The following is a 25,630-nucleotide window of genomic DNA, read 5'->3' on the forward strand; positions in this document are numbered from 1 at the left end:
AAAGCAGTTTGTTTAAACCTCTGATGTGATAAAAATGTGACTGTGTGCTTGTGTAAATTTCCCTCGGAGCCTTTCTTACTTAGGTGTTATATTAGATATAAATTAACAAATCTGATTGTAATGTATACAGGCGCACTCATTCATGCCGATAGCCCATGCTTATCCGGAGCACAGGCTACTACCAAATTAGATGCTCTTAGAATAATTTCCAACGATTCCTATGAGATGAATTTTGGTGCAACGACTGAACGTTCAGGGAAATTAAAACATACACTCTGTAGAACAAAAGCCTTCAAGATCTAAGAGTATTAGGGAAAAGATTAGTGTAGCAGATCTGAGAGGACCATTTACGCTGGCTATTACCATGGTAACCCAGAAGAGTCGAGTGTGCACAGAATGCGACAATAATCTGAAAGAGGAGTGAACAAACTCAAAACAATAAAATACAGCTGGGCTTTGGGCTTATGTTTCAGATCTAAAGCATAATGGGCAGATCTGTTCAGATCTCAAACATCCTCTCAAACCCTCATGTGTGTGGAAGGTGACGGGGGCTGCTGTCCTTGCAGGTGGGTTCACCCACTGACGTGGTCAGGAGCCAGACACGCTGTGAGCAGTGTGCATTCTTGTCGTCCCTTCTCTCTCTGCTTTTTCTTTTGCCACTGTGGGTGCCTTTTTCTGCCTCAGCCTGCTGATCGTGCACTGAAACCCTGAACCAAAATAAACCACCCCGCCGCTAAGTCACAGGTGTCAGGTATCACATCTCAGCAACAGGACAGAGTCCAGCACCCAGACAGGGACTTTGGGCAAGCCATTCACTCTGCCTGAAAGTCTCTGTCCTCAGACCCTTGCCTGGCTGGCTCCTGATCAGAGTCCCCATTCAACACCACAACTGCAGAGATCACCTAAGGCAGGGAGGGCGAACCTTTGAGAGACTGAGTCTCTCTCGACCTCCAGCCCCACACCCACTTGTGTACTGCACGGTGTCCATAGTACAATGAAGCCTGAATATCCCATGAGTGGCTGCTGGGCCACTTGGCTGGCATGCCGACAGAAGGCTCTGTGTGCCCTCCTGACCCTGTTTGGATCATATGCATCAGTCTGATTGCCAGCGGCTATTTTCTTGTTGCTCTGCCTGTTTGCCCTGGGAGTAGGACTCGCCCCTAGTCCACACAGTGTGCCCAGCATCTGAAACAGTGACTACCACACAGAGCACGCATTTAATGATTTCCTGGTCTCTGGACAAATGAACGAGCATGGCCTGGCACTCCAGACGGCGATGTTAGATTTAGCTGTTTCTCTTGAGCAGAAAGTGGGTCCTCACACCTAATGGGACACACTGCCTACTGACTCCATCCCAAACTTCGTCTCCTCAACACCATGGAGACTTGCTCTGTCCAATGAAGTGAATGATGTCACGGGCCAGGGGCCAGGCTGGGGCGCTCCCTTCCCAGTGCACAGAGCACGCTGGACTAGGAGATCACAGAGAACACAGCCCTGGCCAGCACATCCCCAGGGTGCCACTGTGCATGCCGTACCTTCAGCTCTTGGGTCAGCTCTCTGGTCTGCAGGAGGCTATAGCGGTCCTGGCCCTTCACTGCAGACAGCAGGAGGCTGGTGGCCCCGAGGAAGCGGAGCAGGTCCTCTGTGGCGGTGGAGAAGGACTGCTGCTGCTGCACCCGCCCGGTGACCTCGCATTTCCTCTGCCAAATGCCCTGGCCCACGCTCTGCCACCGGTCCACTAGCTTTGAGAATTCCAAGACAAATTCTGGTCTGGGAAAAACAGACGTGTAGAGAATCTTAGCATGAATGTGCAGGAAAAAACTACCTACCTGGAGGGAATAAAGACCCAAATTTGCTATCTGTATATACAATTCAGGTGGGCCTCACAAGCAATTTCTTAAAATCTGAACTCTTTTCAACTTCGACATTAGGGGCACTTTGGAAGGTGCAGCACGTTGTCAGCACACACAGCATCACTGCCCTAAACAAACTCCAGCTGCTTTAACACACCTCACACCAGTGCTGCACGGAAATCTAGAAAGGACCAGACAGAAAGGCAAGTACCTAAGATGCTACCGATTATTGTAGGATACTTCACCCGCTTCTAACCACACGGTGTGCTTGATGTAACTACACTAGTAGTTCTTTTCCAGGTAAGTGACACTGTTCACATGAGAAACAAGGTCTTTTATTTATTTGGGGGAGGGCATGCCTCATCGTACTGATCAAATCAAATCAAAACTAGCTTGTCCTCCTAGAACTGGTTTGAATTTACTACTTTGAAGCTGGGAAGAATGGGCTTTCTATTTCTTACTTATGCTAGAAGATGATTCTGGGATACATAGCTGCTGAGGAGGGAAAACAATACCTATCAAGACATTTACAAATATGTAAGTGGCCAGGCCGGCTCAGGGCTGTCACCACAAGTGTCAGCAGCATGAGTGGCTGTTAATGGTTAATAGATTGGCCGTGGTGACCCTGCTCCATGTGGCTGGCACTGCCCACTGGCCCAATATCCTGGGCATGGCGGCAGAGAGAGCCCTTGGTTCACATGGTGATGTGGCTTCCTGCCTGGTGCAATAGTGCTTTAAAATTTATTTTTAAATAATAAGACACCATGAGGGCAAGGACAGAGAGGAAAACATACTGCAGAAGGCATTCCGGGTATCTTATAAAACTTCTGCACTGTTGACTGCATATACATAGCCTAGGGAAAAGTTCTGTCAGTGTATTTATGGACACATAGCAAGTCTCTGACCCGATGTATAGTCAGAAACTTGGCCTTGGCAGTCAATCCGCTAACGTGCTACAGAGCACAGGTATGATCCTGAGTCATGTGTGGTCAGTGGGGCAAGAGCACTAAGTTCCAATCCCCAATGGGGTGATCATCACTCCCAATGTACTATTAAATAATGTACTATTATATACTTTAAAGTGTTAAGGAGATGAAATGGGGAATTATCTTGATTTGATTAGCACGTTATATATATTTATTGATCTATCTCACTGTATAAAAATGTATAAAATGAATAAATAAAAAGACCCATCAAGTCTGCCCTGACCAATTGCACTTATTTCCCAGGTCCCACAGGACTTACCTCTTCTCTATTTCAGTTGTGTCCAGGAGCTGTAAAGACTGGGTAATGTAAGAATCAGCAATGGGCTGGCTTATAGAAACTTCAGCTTCTAACATCTGTGTATTAGTCAAAAGATAAAATATCAGTAAAATTCAAGGCTGTGAATTTGAGCTTATATTTCTTTTAAAATCTAAGCTCACAGGGGATATGGAGGTGATTTATTTTTAAATTATTAGAGCACAAGTGTAGGAAAAAAAAAAGTTCAACCATCACCTATGAACATAGTCTTGAAAGCAAGCAGATCTAATAAGAACTATGCCTAAATGCCTGTTTTTATTGGGTAATCTTAATTTAGTGATTAAATAAGTTACATTAGAAAGTTACAATGAACCAATTGAAAGCAGTTCTTTCTAACTGACTGAATTAGAACTTGGACTGGCTGGGTTAGAACTTTGAATCCTTCAGTCCAGCCTCCCACAGTGCTAGGATTATAGGTGTGCACTGCCACACCTGGCCTCTGGGAGTAATATATATATATATATATATATATATATATATATATATATATGGAACTGTAAGATATTTAAGGCTACTGTACCTGGATATCACTGCACCTGAGATAGACTACTGAGAATTAACCAGTGAAAATGCAAACTTGAGTTGCGGTAGTTTAACTGTCTCTTGGTGCGTGGTCTAATATTTGCACTGTGTAGAAGCAGCATTGTGCTAGAAGCTTCCATGTACTACAGAAAATCTAGGAGTACCATTACTAACAAAACAGAGAGGAACAAAATGTTTAAACTTATGAAATGTGGATGCATTTAAAAAAATGACCCACTGGTACCATTGGTACCTGTGTCTGCTTGAAGACCTGTTCTGCCGTTAGAGACTGATGGGTGTTCTGGTGTTTCCTTTACATCACTGCTCCCTCACTCCAGCCCCAGGGGAGTTGCTCCAGGGGCATGGAGCACAGTTTACCTCCAGTGTTTTCTGCTGCTCCCGGAGAGCTGGAAGGCTGTTGGCAACATTCTCTCTGAGCGCCTCTTCTGACCTCTCCAACAGGAGGACCCACTTTTCACAGTAACGAAGAAACTTTTCATTGAGTCCAATTCCCTGAAGCTCACTGTTTAAAAACAGACAAAACAGAACCATGGAATAAAGACACTGTGGAGCTTGTATGGCTCATTTTGTGTCAGATGAAGCAATGGTAGAGAGGGATGCGCCCACCTGCAGCGGTCCAGGGCAGTGGCTGTGGCCCGGACCCACTGCCGGTTCACCTGCTGCAAAGTCTTCACGGCCACATCACTGAGCGGGAGCCTGAGGCTGACTTCATTCAGACGCTCGATGGCAGGAGCCTGGGCTGTCAGCGCCAGCACATGATTCTATTAAAAAAAAATCCAGATGTTTGAATGCTGATAAGATATTCAAGGATGAGGGGAGACTGGGACAGGTAAATGAACAGTAAATGTCTTGTCCACGGCAAACACAGCTGGGCCTGAACTTCGCTCTCGATGCCATATCTGACTGGGGGTACCAGGCTGCTCAGCTGGCAGCACCTATGCAGCCCAGGAAGTTGAAAGGGCTAAACAGACTTTACAAGCTTCCACAGAGGCTTTTAAAAGAGATCAGTACTGGTCTTTTAAGTCCTGTACAGTCTGCCAGCAACTTGACCTTCCACAGGTCTTCTTACTATAACTCTAGTAAAGGCTGGTAAACTATAAGGAAAAATTCTAGCCATATCTTGGTAGCACATGAAATCACAAGAAAGCAAAAACATCACACTTTTATTTTTAAAAGATATTCCAGGGACAGCCTTGAGGTCAACAATATGTTAAACAAACATCTTCTGCAATTTTGGCATTATCATGGTAGAACTCTGCTGTCAGAGGCTGGTCAGGGTCAGTAAACAGCGCTGCAAAAGGCCAGGTCATGAGTATTTTAGGCTTCCATAGGCTGTATGGTCTCAATAGCAACAATGCAACTCTGCCCTTGAAGTAAGAAAATACTCAGAAGAATGTGTACACGGAAGGGCCCAGCTGGGTTCAAATAAAACTATTCCTGGTGACAGGAGGGGAACTTGGATTTGGACAGCATGCAGGGATTTGCTGAGTTCTGGTCTGGGTTACAATGATCAACCGTTTGAGGAATTATAAGATGCATAATTCTTAAATTCTTTCATCTGTTTATGTTGACTACATAGAACTCAATGAGGTCATAAAAAAAGGGAAAATAACATGATTTTAATGGAAATATTTTATACTTGATCTCCAACGAAACAGATTCAATTAAACACAATAGCCTGTCCCTGGATTACTCTGGTTCACTGAAGTTAAATCTACAATTACTACGACTAATTACTAAAACAGACCCCTAGGTTCAACTTTTTCTAGACCTTAGAACATTTGGGCAGGACTAAATAGCAAGTAGATGATTGTATTCAAGAGTTAATAAGGATGTAAACAGATTTGATGGTGCAACAGTAATTAGCTTATTTTTAACGTTATGCTGAGTCTAAATAAAAAGACCCATCCCTTTTGGGGGATTTGGAAAGACAATTTTTTTTTTTTGGAAAGACAAATATTGTCAATACCAGGAATGAGTCAGGATTTTCTTCTTTTTCTAGCTGGTAAAGTTTATCCAAATTCTCTTCCTCACGTATAATAAGATCCTGTAAAGATTCCAGCTGGTCTCCAAATTCCTTGAACTGTGAAAGAACAAACTAGAAAGAGAGATACTTTCATTAGAAACAGTTTTCTTAAGCACATATAACAAACAGCCTTGGGGTCTGATAAGAGTTCGGCCCACAACAGTTTGCTATTATCTCAAAAATTCAGACTTGATTATTTGAAGACCCTAGGCTCCCCGCTGGTCTCCACGCTTCCCTGGATGAATGGCTCATGCGCTGAGAGGACCACACAGAGGACAGCTGGGAAGTACTGTGCTCCCTGCGCGCTGCAAGTTAAGTAATTTTCTTTCTACTGATACTGGGCTATTGGAGCTCCATGGCCTTCTCACAGCTTCCACACTGAGCTTTTCAAAAAGTGAATAAAGACTACAATAAATGGCCATACTCCAAGCAGCTATTTCTATGATTCAATTACCCTACTTGGCAATCCAAATAATAGAGATCTGGATGGGGTACGAAATACATCACTTCTTAACCCGATGTGTTTACTGAAGAATGGCGGTGACTTGAGGTCTGCCCACTACCCCTGTGACTAGAGGCAGGGACGTTGACTGTTCAGGCAGTTTCACGCTGCAGGTTCCCTAAGGTGCCAGATCTACAGTGCAGTCTCTTCCTAGAACCTGGGTAGTGTGTACACAGCCAAGACCACCACTCGGATAGAAAAGTAAGAGCAACCTCGAATTCACTGGCTTTCATAAGCAGCATCTTTTCCAAATAAGCAGCTCTCTGGAGGGCATGCTGCTGCCCGGAAAGGAGCTCAGGGACACTGGTCTCCGCAGGCTGTGGGAGCCGCTCCAGCAGGGTGGAATTCTGGAGCACGGCTTCTTTGGTCTTCTGCACGTGGTGCTGCAGCTCCTGCAGAAGAATGAGTGGTCACCAAACGCTTCCTTCTTACACATTCCCATTCCCTGTACCCTGCCACTCCAGCAGCATCTAGGCGAGTCTCTGCCCTGAACTTGGGGACACAGTTTTTATAACATTTATTTTATGTTTTGGGACCAGGGATTGAACTCAAGCACTCACGCTTGCCAGGCAGGTGCGGTGCTGCTGAGGTGTATCCCCGGCCCTTACTACATTTACTTTAAACAGGTGAAAACAATTTCTTCAAATGATACGGAGTGCTCATGCTATTATGAAATTTCTCTGTTCTGAGCTAAAATGGACCACTGTTCAATAGAGTTGAAGCTTGTAGTTTAGAGGCAGGAGACCACCTAGGTGGACTCCTGTGTTTAAATTCCTAATTACTGGATCTAATTCAGTAAGGATCTACTTTCCCCAACACTCTGGGAGGCTGAGGCAGGAAGATCCCAAGTTTAAGTCCAGCCTGGTCACTTAGTGACTTAGTGAGATCTTGCCTCAAAATAAAATAAAAAAAAATTAAAAAAATTAAAAAGCTACAGCTCACTGCAGAGGCCCTGAGTTGAATCAATAGTACTGAAAATAACAGCTAGCTGTTTCTTTTTTTAAACAACAGATCAAGTGGACAGTGATTACAATACAGATCAATTGGATTCTTGTCTCTTTAATTACACTGGTTACCCTCTTTTAATTTGACCAACAGTATAAAAGACAATCTGGTCAACAAATTTAATACTAAAAAGTATTCAATATCTTGGTATTTTTTTAATAGCAAGAAAAACTAGAAGAAACTTACTGCTTTTAAATATAGTCTAAAAAAATTCATTAAGTCTATGGAAAAGTCACACGAACATAGCATCAAGTCCATGATTATTTCTAAAGTAAGAGATTCAACAGCTATACTCCTGGATGAGTACACTCAGATGAGACAATTTTGCTTTTCTTTCAGAGGCTGACTGAGGCCTTTTCTTTCCAGATAACTGCTACAGTGAAAATGCGGGCTTGGAATGAGGCGGTGTCAGGTCCCCCTGACCCAGCTGCTGCCTAGACTTGATGTCTGAGCTATCACCTGCTTCTCTCAGCCCGGCACGTACCACCTGGCCCTGCCCTACACAGCCCACTCAGGACACCTGTCCTGACTGACTTCTCCCAACTGTCTCCAGACCCTGGGGTCTGTCCCATCCCAAGGTATGCCTGTCATCCCCTGGTCCTGTCTGGCTTGGGTCTGAATTTCCTGAAGGGCTTTGTGTCCACCTGTATGTCCTGCAGGGCCAGTGGTAGGGTCTCTGCCAGGTTGTTTCCAGATGTGTTGATTTTTGAAAGCTGTTGAAACTTGGCTTCCTGCTGCTCCAGCTTGGCTGTGACTTCTGTATGGGCACTGTGATAGGCCTTCCAGAGCTGGAGTAGCCCGCTGGCCCTCTGCAGCTCATCTGCAAGGTCTTGGTTTACCTGGGTCCACCTGTCAGCAAGACGCAACCAACCTTTACTCCACAATTTCTCTTGTAGCAAAGATGCCATTCTACCAGGTCGTTAATAGTGGATGGATTATTAAGAAGACATTGTCAAATGCTTTTCTAAAATTAATAGCATACCACTACACAGACATCCAAATTAGGCTATTTAGCTGACTTACAACATTTAGCAAAAATGACAAAGTTTGTGATTGGCAGGAACTATCTAGGACTGTCCCTTAGGCAAAGCAGAAGAAAGCACTGAATTGCATGCCTGATGGGCAGTGTCTTTAGATGGGTCTCATTTAAACTGTTTTTAGCTCAAATAAAATTTACTTTACAATTATAAAAACAAAATATTCCTTATGTAAAAGCACAAATCAAGGGAGCTGCTTTACTCCATATATATACTATAGAAGCTTTTGCTTCTCCCATTTAATTTCAAAATATACGCGATTCCATTCATTAATAAAAACAAGAAAACCGAATTTTAAGTAGCTGACGATGTGATCTGTGAATGTCCTGACGAATGTGCAACGGTGACCTGAATCCCCTCAGCAGCCCCTGGCCACCCTGTGCTGCGATGGTGGCCTGGTCTTACACAGTCAGGTGGATCTCTGTGTTCCCTTGCCACCTCCCCTGCCAATCACCACTGGGATGGGACCTGAGGACACTGCTGCAGGGCACAGGCCTTGCTGTTCCTCCTTCAGTCCTGGCTCAGTGCTCACCGGAGCTGCAGCTGGAGGAAGGCTGCACAGAGACACCCCAGGTGGCTCAACCTCAACGCCACTCCGGGAGCAAATCAGCCTTCCCCAGCTTTCAAGCCCTCTCAGAACAAGAGCCCACAAGGAACAAGGGCCACACCCCCAAAAGTGCTTTCAGAACCCACAAGAAGCGGCTGTCAGAGTACTTCTTCCAGTCCCACAGAAGACCTCACCGAGGGGCGTCTTAACAGTCGCTTTTTAACCACCTTATAATGTCTCCAACACGAACAGCCCAGTGAACTGCACATCTGGACCATGTCTAGCGGGCTTCTGTGCCTGACCCTGGTGTCCCTAGACAGCCCTGGTGCTGAGGGTGCCCCTTGTAGGAGCCACACCATGACAAAGGCATTTCTACACCATCACCCCTACACTACTCAGCCAGGGACTAGCGCTCTCGACAGCAAACTGCAAAAGCGGAGAGCAGAGCAACAAGGAACCAGTCATCTGCGAGCGTCAAGCAGACCTCCCAAGGCCTAAGGTCAAATCATCTGCTCTGTGAGTCCAAGTGGATCTGAAAGCGCACCTTGCACGAGTGTGCTGGCATTTCTCTTCGATTATTTCGGCAACCGAGGGGCAGGACTCTTTGAGTTTGGCGGTGACCTCCTGCAGTTTCTCCCAATTCCCCTCACTGCTCTCAGCTTCATCTTGAAGACACTAAAAGATCAGAGCAAGAAGGGCAGTTTCAGATGGGCTGGCCAGCTCCAACTCAGGGAGCAGCTTCTCAGCAGTCGCTGCTACACAGATAACAGACACTCAGGCTTTACAGGGTGGTGAGAAACTCTCAGGAATGGGGAGAAAACATGAGAAGGCATTTTTTCCTTCCTTGAAGCTGAAATATAAGTTGAAAACAAAATCAAGCAGGTGATTAGCACTCTGGGAGCCTGAGGCAGGAAGACTGCAAGTTCAAGGTCACCCTAGGTAACTTAGGGTCTTGGCAAGATTCTGTCTCAAAACAAAAAAGGCTGGCGGTGGACGTTAGTTCAATGGCCCTGGGTTCAATCCCCAGTCCTGCAAAGCAAACAGCCTCAAGCCAATTAAAAACAAATGCAAAACACTTAAACCAAACACACACACCAACACTTAAACTGAAATAACAGGGACATGAAAAATGCAACATATAGTTCGATAAAGGTTCACATGACTCCCTTTGGAACTTCAAGCTTTCTTGGCCACTGCTGGGGAACACGCAGTTCCGCCCTTCTCTGAGTGTGGCACAGACGCACTGCTGCGTACCACTGGGCAGTGACACAGCTCCCGCCTGACTCACCTGCAGCGTCTGCACCTGGCTCGCCAGGGCCTCCAGGGATGGCGTCTCGGGCTTGCTATGCTCTGCGCGGTACCTGAACCGGACTACAGTGCCACACACCTCCTCATAGAGCTTCTCGCAGGTCTTCTGGGCCGCCAGCACTGACTGTACAGAGGCCCTGAGCCGGGCGACCTGCGTGAGACGTGGGAAGTGACAAGAGTGAGAAACACTTCAAGTAAGACAAGGCTTGCGCTGTCTCCTCCCAGAGCCGACCGCTGTACCCCAGCCGGGCACCTTGAAGGTGGCTACTGGATGGCCTCTGAGACTTGCTGCAGGTGGGAATGGAAATCAGTGGACCCAATTCCTGGAGAAGGCCATGCTCCTGGATGAAAGCAAAGGACCCTCAGGGCTCAGAAGGGTCAGCACTGGAGAGCTGGGCCCAAGAAGCAGAGCCCAGGGAAGGGACCCAGGGCACGTGAGGGAGCAGGAACACAGCTCAGCTACGCTTTCTGGCCTGGGGAACTGTTATGGGAGTTCCCTAGTACTGGGGTTTAAACCTAGGGCGTCCACACTGACTCACTGAGCAACATCCCCAGCTCTTTCTTTTCTTTTTGGCTTTTTGACACGAAGTCTTGCGTGCAGTTCAGACTGGCCTTGAGCTCACATGGAGCCCAGGCTGGCATTAAATGAGGGGTGATCCTTTTGCCTCAGCCTCACTAGTGCTGGGATAACAGGTGTGTGCCACCATCCTGAGCCCAGCCGTCCCATCCTGAGTTCTATTTTCTATTTTGAGATTTATTTTCACTAAGTCACTAAGTTGCCCTGGAACTTGTGATCCTCCTGTCTGACTTCCCAGAGTGCTGGGATTATAAGCCTGCACCACTGGGCCTAGCTTGGAGTTAGTTTTTTTATCCACAAAACAAAGATTAACAAATTGGAGGGAAAAAAAACCCAAAACAAACAAAATAGCATCTTTGAAAATGCTCTAAAAGCTACACAGCATAAATACCATGCTTGACTCGTGTCACCTGGCACTCTTACAGAACGCAGACTACAGTGAAACAAGGTCTACCACAATGATGGGCAACAGCAGAGAATCACAAACATTTTCCATTAGTATATTTCGATGATGATAAAGGGAGGTAAACATCGTTACCTACTGAAAATGAGCTCAGATCTGATCAGTAATATGTAAAGAATATTTAACAACTCGCTGACAAAAGACAACCAAACAAGCCCAGTGTGGTGGTGCATGCCTGTAATCCCAGCACTGAGGAGGCTGAGGCAGGAGGATCACTGCAAAACTGTAGCCCAGCCTGGACAACACAGTGAATTTAAGGCCAGCCTGAACTACATAGAGACCTTGTTTCAGAAACAAACAAAGAAAAAAACCCCCCTACAACAAACAATGGGCAAAGAACTGGGACAGACACTTCCCCAAAGATGTACAAATAAACAGTAGACATGAAAAGATGCCTGGGGAAATGTGAATCAAAGCCACTTCGTATCTATGAGAGACACATCACTTCATATTGCTTTGATGGCTATAATAAAAATCCAGATAAGCAAGGATGCAGAACAGTTTCAGACAGTTCTTCAAAAAGTTAGAGCTACCATATGACTAATGGCTATATGCATGGTATCCACACAAGAGCATTGAGAGCGTACATCCATGGAAAACCCGCACACAGATGTTTACAGCACCAGGTTCACAACAGCCTACAACCCAAATGTGCACCAGCTGATGAATGGATACACTGAATCCTACACCACACAGCGGAATATTATGGAGCTATATGAAGAAATGAGTCGCTGATCCATATGACGGCACTGATCCCAAAAACACTGTGCCACGGGCTGGGGGCAGCACTCAGTGGTTACTGAGCTGGGCAGTTTACAGGAGGACAGTCTGTGCTCACTCTCTACATTTTTAAAATAATACTTTACTGATACTAATTCATTCACTAGGCAAATCTCCTATTTGAAATGTATAATCTCCATAACCAACCTTAGAACGTCTTCTTCATTCCAAAGGAAATCCCACATGCATCAGCAGTCACCCCTCTTCTTGCTGCCACTAACCTACTTTCTGTCTCTATAGACTCGCCTGTGCTGGATTATTTCACAAGCAGGGAGTCGTACATTTTTGTGACCAACTTCTTTCACTTAGCATAATGTCTTTAAAGCTACTGATGTCTTACAATATACTGGTACCTCCTTTTAACAGAAGAGTCATATATATTATGTAGATACACCACATTTTACTGATACATTCATAGGTGGATGGATGGTAGGTTGTTTCCACTTTTTGGCTATTATTAAGTATATTGCTATAATCATTGATGGACAAGTTTTTGATGTGAATGTTTTAATTTCTTCTGGGTTATCTACATAGGAATAAAATTGGTGGTGACTATTTAATCAGTTGAGGAAATGGCCCATCCCTTTCTAGCTGCTTCTTTTACCAGTCTGGGAGGGATTGAACCTTTGCAATGGGTTACATCTTCGACCCATGTTTGATTTTGAGACAGAGTCTGGTCTTTCTAAGCTGTGAGGTTGCCCAGGCTGGCCTTGTACTTGCAGCTCTGCTTCAGCCTTCCAGAGTGTCGGGCTCCAGGCCTGCGTCACCACATCCAGTATGAGGTTTACTTCTGGACTCTCAACGCCATTCCACTTACGAGTCTAACTTGATGACGTTACTGTCTGCATGACCTTTTAGCATGCATCACTCCAATTTCCCCCACATTTTCACTATATTGTAACTTGCAGTTATCTGTTGTGTTGGGAGCCGCAGCCCCGAGCCCGGTCGCCTCACTTGGCGGACGTGAGGCCTGTAGTAAAGAGTAAAGCCTGAGGTAGATTACCCCTCCCATCGAGCACGTTAGTTTCCTGCTTACCGCGTAAGCAACCCGCTCAACAATATAGTCTGCCTGGCAACTGATGATGTTAGCCAATCAGCTTGCCTTGCTTACTTTAACATGATTGGACACTGTATCCGTATATATACTGGTGCCACCCCTGGGGGGGAAGAAGAAGCCCGGAAGTAGAAGCCCAGAAGGAGCCGCGGGGAGCGGACCAAAGGAGGCTTCGGCTGGGAGCGATCCCAGGGCAGGCTGTACGGAGAAGGAAAATAAAAGAAAAGGTTGTCCACTGCCAGACTTTGTCGTGTGTCCTTCCTGCCGGCCGGGAGCGACATCGACATTTGGTGGCCCGCACGGGGACTGATCACCCCCGAGACGTGACAGCGGACAACGCTCCAGTACAGAGCTGCGAGACAGGTGAGTTGGGGATAAGCCTGGGCTCTGGGTGGCGCGCACCTACAGGGCTTTTAGACTCCCCTCAGGCTCACGCGTAAGTGGCGGATTCCTTGGGCCTCACGCGGTGAGTAACATATTAAAAGATGGGAAACATGCTAGGTAGCAACACTAAGAGCGAGGGTGGTTGTGGAGAAAGCTCTCAAGAGCTTACAAAAGTACGCAGGGTATTTGAGCAGGCCCAGTCAGGGAGCTCCCGAGAGGGGCCCGTCAAGGGGAACAAAGATGCTAAGGAGAAGGACGGGGCTCTAGCCTCGGAGTCGTCTGACTCCGAGGACGAGGGAAAGTTGAATGGCAAGGAGGCCAAAGAGACGAGCTGTCAGGAGCCTAAGTCGCTCGATAAGGAGTCGCAGGGTTCTTTCCCAGCGTTGCGCCGTGAATTGCGCTCCGCTCAACTTGGTCTGCGGAGGAGTAGAGAGCTCCTGAGCGCTCCCCGGCGCGAGAGGGAGGCGAAGCCTTCCGCCCCACCTTGGGGGCTGTTCCCGGAGGTGATCCCTCGCCGCGAGGCGGCCGCCCGGGAGCTCCCTTCCCCTTCACCAGAACAGGAAGTGATGCACGGGCCCCCATTTTCCGCCCAATCATGGCCGCCGTCTTATGCTCCGCCGCCGGCGGGTCGGTATTTTTACAGGCGGCTTTGGCAGGGGGGACGTTTGTCTCATGAGGTACATCCACCACCTGGGATAGATAGTGGCCCCTACGGGATATTTCCTGTACAAGTAGCTATGGGCCAGGGACGTAATGCATGGGAGCCTTTTGAGATAAAGCAGATTAGAGAACTTAAAAATGCAGTTACAACCTTTGGGCCGACTGCGCCTTACACCATTGCCATGCTGGAGAACCTGTCTTCTGGGCCCCTCACCCCCGCGGACTGGATTCAGCTGGCAAAGGCGTGTCTGCCCTCGGGTAGTTACCTGGATTGGCGAGCCTGGTACGCAGAGTTCTCTGCAGAGCAGGCTGAGAGAAACGCCAGTCGGGGAAACTGGGGGTGGAACAAGGAAATGCTTATGGGAGAAGGTCGGCACACTGATGATCAGACTCAGTTCCCCGGCGCTGTCTATGAACAAATCAATGCCATAGGGCTCCGCGCCTGGAAGCAGGTAAGTGGTGCCGGAACAGCCTCCTTGTGTCTTTCAAAAATAATTCAGGGTACCACAGAGCCATTTGTTGACTTTGTGGCCCGAATGCAAGATGCTGCCGATAAGATATTTTCTGATCCGGGAGTGGCTCGACCGCTGGTAAGGCAGCTGATTTTTGAGCAATGTACAAAGGAGTGCAAGGCAGCGATAGCTCCTCATAAGAACAAGGACCTCAACGCCTGGATTAGGATATGCAGAGAGATAGGGGGGCCGCTCTCCAACTCGGGAGTGGCTGCTCTCCTGGCCGCGGCTGTACAGCAGAGGGGACCTCGCGGGTTAGAAGGGGAATGTAAGGCTAAAGGGTGTTTTGCCTGCGGGGAGCCAGGACACATTAAACGTCATTGCCCAAACAATGCAGATGCTAGGCCTCGCCCTAGGAATGAAGAACCATATGTTTGTGGGCGATGCAAGAGGGGATCACACAAAGCTGAGGAGTGTAGGTCGGTCTTTGATGCTCAGGGCAACCGTATTTGTGGACGAGATGCTAGAGGGCCAAAAAACGGCCAGAGGGGGCCCCCTTCACAGGCGGGCCCCCGCCCCAGAGACAGGACAGCTCAGGATGGCAGCCTTCAACAAGGGCCACCCCTGGGTCAGCAGGTGTGGACCTCAGTGTCGCCTCCAGACTTATATTAGTGCCTGATATGGGTGTTCAAGTGGTTGAAACCACCTTTAAGGGACCGTTACCCGAAAATTCCGTGGGTCTGGTGATCGGGAGATCCTCCACGGCCCTTCGGGGTCTCATAGTAGTCCCGGGGGTCATAGACTCAGACTACACAGGACACATTAAAATTATGGTTCAATCTCTTGTGGGTACTATGGTAATCAATAAAGGAGACAAGATAGCGCAGCTCTTGCTGCTCCCCAGTCTCCACAAGAGATTCCCCTCAAAGCAGAAAATTAGAGAAAGTCAAGGTTTCGGTTCCTCAGGGGAAGTCTTCGAGGGACTCCATATAATACTTGATAAAAGAGCCATGCTCTCACTTAAGGTCAATGGCAAGAATATAACAGGGCTCCTAGACACAGGAGCTGACCGTTCCATTATCTCTAGAAAGGATTGGCCCTCCAACTGGCCCACCAACACTGCAGATAACACGCTGCAGGGCCTGGGGATGGTGTCAGCTCCTCAGGTTAGTGCTTCAACCCTGCTCTGGTGCGATGAGGAGGGTCATCAGGGCCATTTCCAACCATTTGTGTTACAGTTGCCAGTGTCTCTATGGGGAAGGGACATCCTCACTCAGATGGATGTCACGCTTACGTCAAACTGCTCCCTCCAGGCTAAGGATATACTCAGGAACCAGGGATATACCCCCGGCAAAGGCTTGGGCAATGCCCTACAGGGTCGGACATCCCCAATACCAGTAGAGAACAAAAAAGGTAGGCAAGGGCTGGGTTTTTCTTAGGGGCCGCTGAAGAAGCTCTCCTACCCACTTCGATCAAAATCACCTGGAGGTCAAATGATCCGGTTTGGGTACCTCAGTGGCCCCTGCCTAAGGAGAAGCTATTAGCCTTGTCAGAAATAGTCAGTACACAACTTAGATTAGGACACATTAAGCCGTCAACCTCCCCATGGAACACCCCCATTTTTATAATTAAGAAAAAGTCTGGCAAGTGGAGGCTGCTCCATGATCTAAGGGCGGTCAACGCGCAGATGCAGTCCCTGGGGGCGGTCCAGAGGGGGCTGCCAGCTCTCTCAGCCATCCCTCAGTCCTGGCCAGTTTATGTTATAGATCTTAGAGACTGTTTCTTCTCAATCCCCCTGCATCCAGAGGACACTCATAGGTTCGCCTTTACTTTACCCACCATTAACCAAGAAAGCCCTGATCTCAGATACGAGTGGATAACGCTGCCCCAAGGTATGGCCAACAGTCCCACTATGTGTCAGATTTACCTTGATTCCCTACTGGCCCCCCTACGGAAATCCTTTCCCAAGATAAGATGTGTGCATTACATGGACGACCTTTTGCTCAGCGGCAGGGACCCAGATATGCTAAATAATATGCTCGGCCAGTTGGTCGAGGCCCTGAGACAAGCTAATCTGCATGTTGCCCCCGACAAGATTCAGGGAGGAGAAATGGTGACCTACTTAGGCGCGAAAATCTCCCCTATGCTAGTCTCTCCACAGAAGGTCACCATTAGGACGGATGGCGTTAGGACCCTAAATGACATGCAAAAGCTATTGGGAGACATTAATTGGATTAGGCCATATTTACATATACCAAATTCAGATCTCAAACCCCTGTTCGACCTTCTGAAGGGAGACCCAGATATAGCCTCCCACAGGAGGCTCACTCCTGAGGCAAGAGCTGCCTTACAGAGAGTGGAAAAAGCCTTAGGTGGGGCTACCTTACACAGAATTGAACCAAGGCGACCCTTTGATGTCTGTTTGCTACAGACTAGTCTACAGCCCACAGCGGTGATTTGGCAGAAAGGACCATTACTGTGGATACACCCTAAGGTCTCACCTGCAAAAGTCATAGAGCATTACCCGGAGGCAGTCGCTTCATTGGCCCTTGAAGCGCATGATAGAGCTGTCCAACATTTTGGCTCAGGACCACAAGCCATCCGAGTACCCTATACCGCCAGCCAGATCAAGACCCTGGCTGCCTGCATAGATACATGGGCCATTCTGAGATGTGTTTTCCATGGGGATATAAACAATCAATACCCTAGAGACCCTATCTTGTCATTTGTCACTCAGCACCCTATAATTTTTCCAAAGGTTACTGCCTCTGAGCCATTAGTCCCAGCAACTACAATATACACAGATGGCTCCAAGATGGGGATAGGCGCCTATGTGATCCTAGGCAAGCCCCCGGTTACCATACAATTTGAACCTGATCAGCCTCAGATGGTGGAACTGCAGATCGTTAAAATGATTCTTGAACGGTTCTCAGAAGCCATTAATATTGTCTCCGATTCTAGGTATGTGGTCAATGCTATGCAAGTGCTTGAGACTGCCGGTTTAATTAGATCCACTTCCACAGTGGCTGGGCTGTTCCTGTCTATCCAGACATTGCTTCAGAACAGACACCATAAGGTCTTCACCACCCACATAAGAGCACATACATCCCTGCCGGGGCCCATGGCACAGGGGAATGCGGCTGCTGATACTGCCACTCGCCCGTTATAGATTTTTACCTTACTAACACCAATCGAGCGAGCCCGTGCCTTCCATGATAAGTTTCATGTCAATGCCAGGACACTAGCAAACCATTTCCATGTTTCCAGAGCAGATGCACGAGATATCGTGCGACTATGTGACTCCTGTGCCACATACAAACCTGCCATACCGATGGGAGTAAACCCTCGAGGTTTGATCCCTGGTGATGTTTGGCAGATGGACATCACACATATACAGGAGTTTGGGACTCTTAAATATGTTCATGTTTCCACAGACACCTGTTCTCACGTCATATTTGCAACAGCAGAAACAGGTGAAAAAGTGTCTAATGTGATCAATCATTGCCTGGCGGCTTGGGCCGCATGGGGTAAACCAAAAATATTAAAAACTGATAATGGACCAGCCTATATAGGCAAAGCCTTCAATGAGTTCTGCAAAATGATGGAGGTTCAATTAAAACATGGTATCCCATACAATCCCCAAGGTCAAGGAATCATTGAGAGGGCTCATAGAAGCCTCAAAGAAATTTTACAAAAACAAAAAGGGGGAGTAGGCCAAGGCCTGGCCCCAAAGGCACGATTATCCATGGCACTATTCACACACAATTTTTTAAATTTAAATAATGATAATTGCTCCCCAGCCGTGGAGCACTGCAACCCTTCCCCCAACCATAAAGGGTGGGTGAAGTGGAAAGATGTCCTGACAGGACAATGGATGGGCCCGGATCCAGTGGTCAGCTGGAACCGAGGCGCGGTTTGTGTTTTCCCACAGGAATCGGGACGAGAACCACTGTGGGTACCGGAGAGACTGACACGGGCGACAAAGCCCTCGACTGAAGATCAGACCTGCCCTACCGGAGATCCATCACAGACCAACCAACAAGATGAATAGAAATAGCGGTAGCCCGAAATGGACAAGAAGATCCTCAGGCATATGCATGGCTCGCTCGCCTAGCCTACGACCGAGTCTAGGGACGGTGAGCTTCCCACACTCCTCCTCTAAAAAATTATGACATAGCTGGGTAGGAGAGTCAATGACGGGTAAGAGCGTACTCCCCCGGTGCGACTCAACCTAAGCCAGGCCCTACCCCATCCTGCACGTAAGCTGCTGGACTGTTAGACGCTGCCCAGGTCTAAATTTCTCTCCGAGGGGATTTCTTTACGGAGAGAAAATGAGTGCAAGCTTGTGTGCATCCAGGTTCCGTCCAGTTTGTGCCTGGCCCTAGAAAAAGGACGAGGGCCTCAGGGCCTTGGCAGACCATGGGACGGCCGACCAGGGTCTAAGCCAAGGACCTACGGTGGGCCTACGCATAGGGCATAAGCCTCTGCACCCAGTCCAGGAAGGGCTACGATGCGCACATTCATAAAAAATAAAAAAGGGGGAGATGTTGGGAGCCGCAGCCCCGAGCCCGGTCGCCTCACTTGGCGGACGTGAGGCCTGTAGTAAAGAGTAAAGCCTGAGGTAGATTACCCCTCCCATCGAGCACGTTAGTTTCCTGCTTACCGCGTAAGCAACCCGCTCAACAATATAGTCTGCCTGGCAACTGATGATGTTAGCCAATCAGCTTGCCTTGCTTACTTTAACATGATTGGACACTGTATCCGTATATATACTGGTGCCACCCCTGGGGGGGAAGAAGAAGCCCGGAAGTAGAAGCCCAGAAGGAGCCGTGGGGAGCGGACCAAAGGAGGCTTCGGCTGGGAGCGATCCCAGGGCAGGCTGTATGGAGAAGGAAAATAAAAGAAAAGGTTGTCCACTGCCAGACTTTGTCGTGTGTCCTTCCTGCCGGCCGGGAGCGACATCGACACTGTTGTTCATGTTTTGTTCACTTTTTCCATTGCGGAGGAACTCATTGGTTTTGTTCTTTATCTTAGTCCTGGTAAGTGGGCAACAAGTGCCCAAACAAGCTGGACCCAGGGGAGAAGTGACACTGGCTGCTGCCTGTGGATTTCATGCATACAGCTTATTCCCAACCCGCCTTGGGACAAATGGTGGCAAGTAGGCTCTGGCAGATGATGACCAGTGCACGCCGGGGATGCTGGAGGAAACTTAGGCTGTTACACAGGCCTAAGTCACACCCCCAATCCTGTCCTCCTGCAAAAGGAGCCGTGACACAGTGCAGTGTTCGCCCTACTGTGGAAATCTGTTCTCTCTCTCTGTCTCTCTCTCTCTCTCTCTCTCTCTCTCTCTCTCTCTCTCCCTGCCCCTCTCTTGGTGCTGTCCCCTGGTCTGCATGCCCTTTCCCTCTGCACTTCCTCTTCACCACTGGGTTGTGTCCCCTGCCTCTGGGGCTGTCCCTGTGCTCACCATGCTCCTACCTCACGAGGCCTTCGTGACACAGGACCCAGGGCACCTGCCTAAGTGTGGGGGCTCAGAGCTGCTTCTCCAGAGCTGCTCTGTGAATCTGGCTGGAGAACAGCGCCAGGCATTGTTGACCTGGGGACACGGGGCACCTGTGTCTGCAGAACAGCAGACACTGCAAAGACAGCCCCGGAGCTTTCCTGCCTGTCGGAGATGGTGGCAGTGGTGGCTCTGCCTTGAATTCTTCAGTGCCTAAAATGAGATTTGAAATGTTTCTCTCCACTTCAGTATTTCCCTCAGAAACTTTGCAGTTTTACACAGCAAGTCTCCGCAGTGAAACAACAGTCACAGCAGCACATAAAACAAAAGGAGATTACATGAAGAAAAACGGCAGGCCTCAAACGAGCCCTTTACCTCATCCAGCACACTGCTCCTCTTCTGGAAGAACCCATCAACTCCAGATGCCGGATCTTCTAACCACGGTGTGGCCCCACTCTCCAGAGTCAGATGGCTTTGCCTCAACTCCTCCAGGGCTTTGGATTTAATCGCGAGTTGGTTTTCTATGTCCTGGAATGGGAAGGGGAAAAGATTTTCAATGCACAAAATTACAAAATGATAAGATACAGGAGAACAGTTTCTTCTTTTCAAGTGAAAAAAAAATGTTGCTGGAGTATATAATTACAGTGTTACAGAAAAGACACTTGAATCATAATACAATCCTCATTTCATTTTATATTCTGTGGCTTTTTATTTTAGGAGACCCTAAGCAACAAATCGTTTTCATCGTGATACAGTAGAGAGGTCAGGACAGGGGTCCTTGCTGCACATCTACCCTGGGTGGCTGTTTACACAGGCCTAAGTCACGCCCCCCAATCCCTGTCCTCCAGCAAAAGGAGCCGACCCCCCAGGCTGTGTGCGGCTTCAAGCCCCACTGAAACCACAAGCAGGAGGTGCTTGGAAACCTGACATAAAGCGCCACATAATGACAGGTAACAGGTGGTTCGGACAGGAACAGCTCTAGCATCTTTTTGCACCTCTTAGTGCTCACTTCCTCACTTGCTCAGATCTCCACATGTACGTGTGTGAATGTGTGGCTTCCCTCTGATGACCCTTTGCTCAAGTTTTCTCTCATGAAACGCTTTAAAAAAAAAGAAAGAAAGAAAGAAAAAAGAAATTCCACTTCTAAAACCCCACTGGGGGTCCAAGGGGAAAGAAGGTGAGTGCCCTGAGGGTGCGGGTTGCTGGGCAGGTAGCCCCATCTGTGCGCTGGTGCGGGATGAGCCCCTTACATTGACCTTACAGAGTGCTACCAGGCCCTGACAGGAGGGGTTGTCTCGAGGGCCACAGGACCTGGTAGATGCACCACAACCTCATGTTCAAATGGACTGGGCAAACTAATAAAGAACACAAAAACTGGGAAGCACCTAAATCAAAATTCCCTGTGAACATTTTACCCACTTGGGAAGAAGTAGTATTTATACCTCTTAAGAGCAGCAAAGACCAGGAAAATACACTCTTTTCATTATGATAACAGTACTTAGGGCTGGAGATTTAGCCCAGTGGTTCCAGCACTTGACTGGTAAGTACAAGGCCATGAGTTCAATCCCTGGTACCAAGAGAAAAAAGTTAACAGTACTTTTCAATTCTGCAAACCACAAGAATGATGGTCTGATTTCGGTCAAGAGCCAAGTACAGTGATACCTTTCACAAAATGCCAGGTGTGCAGTCATTGACCCAGCCTTGGCTCGTGTGTGGGATGCCCTGGTGTAGAAGGATTCTCTGTGTAATACAACCATCCAAGGACGCTTTTCTCAGGGTACAAACCTGTCGCTTAGTAACACACAGCTGGGGTGCAGGCTAGAGGGACACAGTCTCCAGACGTGCTAGCACCTCACCTTCTTCTAGGGGCGAGTGTGGGGACCATGCACCCTGCCCATGCCTCACCTGACAGTCCAGGAGCAGCTTCTCAATGGACAGCACACTGGCAGGTTTCTCAGAAGTCTTTAGCCTCTCTTCCTGTGCCTCCAACCAGTTGTTCAAGATCTGTATTTTGTTTTCATGCTCAGTGATGCTTTCTAAAAGTTGTTCTAAATGTTGTATCTGTAAGTGGTAAATAAAAATATGATGAAAAAAATGTCTTATATTGTCCATCAATATAAAATCAGTTTTTAATCCCATGATTCTTCTCACATCTGATACAATTTTTATTAGGAAATAGTCACAGTATATGAAGTCTTCCAATATGATGTAAGCCCTCCTTGTCATCACATATGCTGATACTAATTTAAAAAGGCTGTACAATAGCTTATTAAATGGACATAGTATCATTTTTGTTTGTTTGTTTTGAGACAGGGTCCTGCTATGTAATTCATGCCAGCCTTGAATTTACTATGTAGCCCAGTAAGAAGGCGGGGTGAACTTGTGGCAATCATCCTGCTTCAGCCTCCCAAGTTCTGGGATTACAGGTGTGTACCACCATGCCCAGCTGGACACAGTATCATTTGACTAATCATTCCCCTAACACTGGAAATTAGGGTATTGTATATTTTTGTAAGTATAAATACTGTCGAATACTGGTTGTATACTTTTTCATTTTGGAAGGGTTGTCTGCTTTAAAATAAGTATCTGGGCCAGGGATATAGCTCAGCAGCACAGCACCTGCCTGGTAAGTGCAAGATCCTGAGTTAAAGTCTCAGTCCAAAAAAAAAAGTCTAACAGTTGGATTGCAAGGTTGAGATAAGATGATCTACATGGTTTAAATTCTGCCAAGGCTTTGAAAAAGAGTATTTAAACCACTACAGCATCAGCAGTGTGATAAGTTTTGGGATACCTCTGCTCTTGTTACTGGTCCATCCATATACCTGAATCTTAATTGCACAAATCTATTCGTATCCATTTTCTACACAGCAAAGAGATGAACAACTTACTTAAATCAGTAGTAAGTTTTCTGCATCATTCCTGAGGTCACACAGTGAAAAATCTACCAGAAAGTCACATACATTTTTCTTTCTTTTCACAATCATTTCAAAGCTGAAATAACTTTGCTCCTTTTCAACATGTGCTCTCACAGAGAATGTGAAAAGCTCTTTTTAGAACCCTGACATAATACTCAATATCTTCTTAAATAAAATTTCTCTTCTTCACTTCCCTAACTCAATTTCCCACTAAGAAATCTCAAGAGATGTAAGAATTACTGTCATATTCTGTTTTTGCATCTGTGGAAGATGTTGAAACACAGGACTTAGAAAGGGGCAGTAATTGTAAACTAACTATCTGAGCATGCTGTTTTAGTGTTTTGGAAAGTGGTGTCTGCAAAGTCCAAACCAAGCTGCTCCGGAGCCCACCTTTCCGTTCAGGGTCCCGTGGACCCGGTGCCACTGGCGGTTCATCTCGCCCAGGTGCTCTGCAAACTCCGTTCTTTCGTAGCGCTTGCTTTCTACATCACACGTGCTTAACTGAAGTAGTGACTGGTTAACAAAGTCAACGATCCACTGTTTGTAGTCCATTTCCATTCTAAACTCCTAGAACACACACACAGGCAAAATTAAACACCCAAAGCTTGATCGGTTTTCTATTGACTGTCCTCCAGGAGGCGCCCCACTCCCACTGTTAACCCTGGGGCCTTTGAGGTGCTTCCCAAGCCCCTACAAACCCCATGAATAGGCTGCTTTACAGGAGTGAGAGTCTTCTTGTGAATGACATAGTCCTGGGAACACAGACTGGCTATTTTCAAACAGAGGGGGCCAAGGAACCCCTGAGTATGGTGGCTGCTGTCAGTGAGGGACATCAGAACCCCGGTTCTGACAAATGTTTCTTGTGAGAGGCTGCCTGAGACCAATGCTGGATTCTGGGCCATCCTGAGACTTATGGGCACAACAGGATAGGAAAAAAGTGAAGATTCTCCCAGAAAACCCAGGACACTCTAAGGAACTCTGCCAATTTAGGCAGCTTCTGATAGCAGATAGTCTAGGTCTCCCCAGGCCACAAGGACAGTATAGAGCTCTCAGCAGTCTGAAGCCCACCCAGGGCTGTCAAGCCTGCCACCTGCTGGGTTTTATCCAGGAATGTTCTAGCACCTCCAATGGCGATGTCCAGCTGGTATGTGCTCAGTTATCAGAACCTGGGTATCCCTTTGGAAAACTAGGAATGATGGTGTATAAAAACTCTGTAAGGTACTATCCCGCATGGAAATGAAGGCATTCATCTTCTGCCTGTCAGCGATGAGCTCCATCAGCAGGCAGGTGTTTGGGCTCACCCTTCAGCTCGGAATTCCCAGTGGCCAGCACACTGCCTAGCACACAAAAAATGCCTGTGTATGCCTTATTTAATGTTGATTAAAGTTACCAGAAATCAGAATTCATGGAGGAGGGCACAGTCATACTATTTTTAGAAGGATATCAGCCTTTTTTTCCTCATTCTCAAAGAACATTTATTACCATCTGTTGGAGGTGAGCTACTAGGCTATTTGGGGGGAGATAAAGGTCGGCTCCTACTTTTAGAAAGCTCTGTCAAGGTGAGGAGACAGCTGAGCAAACACATGACTATGACACTGGCAACTAATTCGTGTTTCTAGAATCATACCCTATGCCACGCCCTACCCCCAGAATTAGATTTCCTGAATTATATGCCACAGGTCTCTTTGGCCCAGCATTTTCCCTCCTCATTTGTGATGTGCCTTCTTATTTAATAGAAGAACTTCAGCCGTATCTTTACCTTAAGCTTCCGAAGAAGTCTTTTCACTTGAGATGCAGAACTTGGGGCGCACACAGAATCTTCAGCCGCCATTTGATGTTCCACATTGTCCATCCAGCTAATCATTTCTGTGATTGCTTTACGAGATGGCAATTTCTCCATCTGAAGCTGCAAGGACAAAATGATTTTCATTTAATTACCTACAGCTAACAAAAATGAATCAGGGCATCAAGAAAGATGACATCTGGTTTGATAAGAGGTCTTGCTACATAATTATGCAGGTTACCCACAAAAAACAAACCCAGAATTTGAGCTTAGAATAAATGACCCCCAAAACAATGATAAAGACCTTCATATAAACTAAGACAGTGGCACAGATAAACCGAGAAATAAAGTAATTAAGCCTAATTTCTCTCTTAAGAAATCTCTCATTGGAACAGAGTCCAGTAATTAAGACCCATAGTCAGTGGTGCCAGGGAAAAATAGGTAGTGTCAATGAAAATTATTGAGTCAGAAAAATAATTTTAAAAGAGTTGTGAGCTAACAAGTAAATGCTAATCAAACGCAGGGTCTTTGAACACTTACCTGGTGAAGCTTTTCTTGAATATCTGGAAGCTGAGTGATGAGCAGTGTCCATTTTTGTTCAAACTGTGCTAAAGCAGCTCTCAGCGTAGCGGCGTCTGCCTCTTTGAGGTGCAGAAGTTGATTCCCAGTACTCACAACTGCAGACTTCAGGGAGGACTTCTCGTCAACTTCCTTGGAAAAGTCCTAAAAAAAGAAACCATGTTAGAGATTACAAACTTTTGTGATGAATTAATTAATTTATTTTTGGTGCCAGAGATCAAACTCATGACCTTGTGCTTGCCAGGCCGGCACTGCTGCTGAGCTGCATCCCTGGCCCTTGAAATTGAAATACAGTCAGAACAACTGGATGGAGGGCAAACCTGAACATAGGAAACAAATGCCCCTGCACGCACGCACACA

General features: G+C 47.1%; 1 protein-coding gene across 8 annotated transcripts in view; it reads right to left on the reverse strand.

Annotated features, from left to right (window-relative positions):
- The window catches only part of Syne2 (spectrin repeat containing nuclear envelope protein 2), a 313,170-nt gene that overhangs the window by 52,166 nt on the left and 235,374 nt on the right, over positions 1-25,630 (reverse strand). For all 8 annotated transcript variants that reach the window (XM_063241111.1, XM_063241110.1, XM_063241106.1 and 5 more), the window contains 14 exons: positions 25,232-25,414; positions 24,668-24,814; positions 23,299-23,475; positions 21,899-22,054; positions 20,369-20,521; positions 10,104-10,274; positions 9,360-9,490; positions 7,876-8,080; positions 6,439-6,618; positions 5,668-5,796; positions 4,305-4,459; positions 4,056-4,200; positions 3,099-3,193; positions 1,536-1,770 (listed from right to left, as the gene is read on the reverse strand). In XM_063241111.1, coding sequence (XP_063097181.1) covers positions 1,536-1,770; positions 3,099-3,193; positions 4,056-4,200; positions 4,305-4,459; positions 5,668-5,796; positions 6,439-6,618; positions 7,876-8,080; positions 9,360-9,490; positions 10,104-10,274; positions 20,369-20,521; positions 21,899-22,054; positions 23,299-23,475; positions 24,668-24,814; positions 25,232-25,414 — 2,262 coding nt within the window. The remainder of the gene's footprint in view (positions 1-1,535; positions 1,771-3,098; positions 3,194-4,055; positions 4,201-4,304; positions 4,460-5,667; positions 5,797-6,438; positions 6,619-7,875; positions 8,081-9,359; positions 9,491-10,103; positions 10,275-20,368; positions 20,522-21,898; positions 22,055-23,298; positions 23,476-24,667; positions 24,815-25,231; positions 25,415-25,630) is intronic.

Source organism: Cavia porcellus, unplaced genomic scaffold (assembly GCF_034190915.1).
Source record: "Cavia porcellus strain 051 isolate PalLab524CR breed Dunkin Hartley unplaced genomic scaffold, mCavPor4.1 scaffold_31, whole genome shotgun sequence".
Classification (NCBI taxonomy): Eukaryota; Metazoa; Chordata; class Mammalia; order Rodentia; family Caviidae; genus Cavia; species Cavia porcellus.